General features: G+C 62.8%; 1 protein-coding gene across 1 annotated transcript in view; it reads left to right on the top strand.

Annotated features, from left to right (window-relative positions):
- Nucleotides 1–84: 84 nt before the first annotated feature.
- The window catches only part of RNF122 (ring finger protein 122), a 1,697-nt gene continuing 822 nt past the window's right edge, over nt 85–959 (top strand). Inside the window, exon 1 of the mRNA XM_017731955.1 lies at nt 85–641. Coding sequence (XP_017587444.1) covers nt 532–641 — 110 coding nt within the window. The 5' untranslated portion in view covers nt 85–531. The remainder of the gene's footprint in view (nt 642–959) is intronic.

Below are 959 nucleotides of genomic sequence, written 5' to 3'. Positions count from 1 at the left end.
GGGCCCGTGGGGCGGCCCCCGTGGCTTTGCGGGGACAGGGGACGGGGTCAGCCGGTGCTCAGTGACCCCAGCGCCTCTCCCCACGCCGAGGCCGAAGCAGCCGCTTGCTCCTCCTGGGGCGATGGCAGCCGCCAACTGTTGCTGTTTTTCAGGCTGGTTTTTAGCTTCGTCCTTCCCTAAATCCCTTTCCAGCCTCCGTGTATTCCCCCGGAGATGAAATCCCGGGGCCTGCTGCTCCTGCAGCTGCTGCAGAAGGGGCTGGTGGCTGTGGAAATGCAGCTGAGCTGCTCTGAGGGGCTGCTGCTCTTCCAGGGGAGCTCTCACCTCACCGGGCACAGGACGATGTCTTAGTGCTGCTTTTTGCCCACTTGGCAAACTCCACAGGGGACGGAGCCAGCCCAGGCTCTCTGTGCTCTCTCAGCGCATCTTCTTCACCTCCTTTTCACCTAAACGCTGAATTTCTCTCATTTCTCTTCCTGCCAAGGGTGCTCCTGCAGCCTGGGGCTGATTTATCCCACTAAACCCTGTACGATGCCGCCCATCACCTTCCAGGACCTGCCCCTCAACATCTACATGGTCATTTTCGGCACCGGCATCTTCATCTTTGTGCTCAGCCTCATCTTCTGCTGCTACTTCATCAGGTGAGCCGGGGACTGCGCCGGGGGCTCGGTGTCCCTGGGCATCCCCAGATCCTCGTTTTTCCCAGAAAACCGGGACAAACCGCCGGTCGGTGCCGGGGCCCCGCAGCCCGGAGCAGGGCAGGAAGCGCAGGAAGGGGCTCCTGTTTTCCAGGGAACGTGCGAGGGCCGCACTGTGCGGGACAGGGAAGGAGCAGTGGAGAATGTGCCTTTCCCTGCGCTCCCTGCTCGGGGAGCGCTATTTTTAACCCCAAAGCCGAGGCTGCTGTTCCTGGAGGGCCGGCTCCGCCCTGCCCCCCGGGGAGTCCCCCGCATCCCCCA

Source organism: Corvus brachyrhynchos, unplaced genomic scaffold (genome assembly GCF_000691975.1).
Source record: "Corvus brachyrhynchos isolate BGI_N302 unplaced genomic scaffold, ASM69197v1 scaffold150, whole genome shotgun sequence".
NCBI classification, from domain to species: Eukaryota; Metazoa; Chordata; class Aves; order Passeriformes; family Corvidae; genus Corvus; species Corvus brachyrhynchos.
This window is presented reverse-complemented; position numbering and strand designations above follow the sequence as displayed.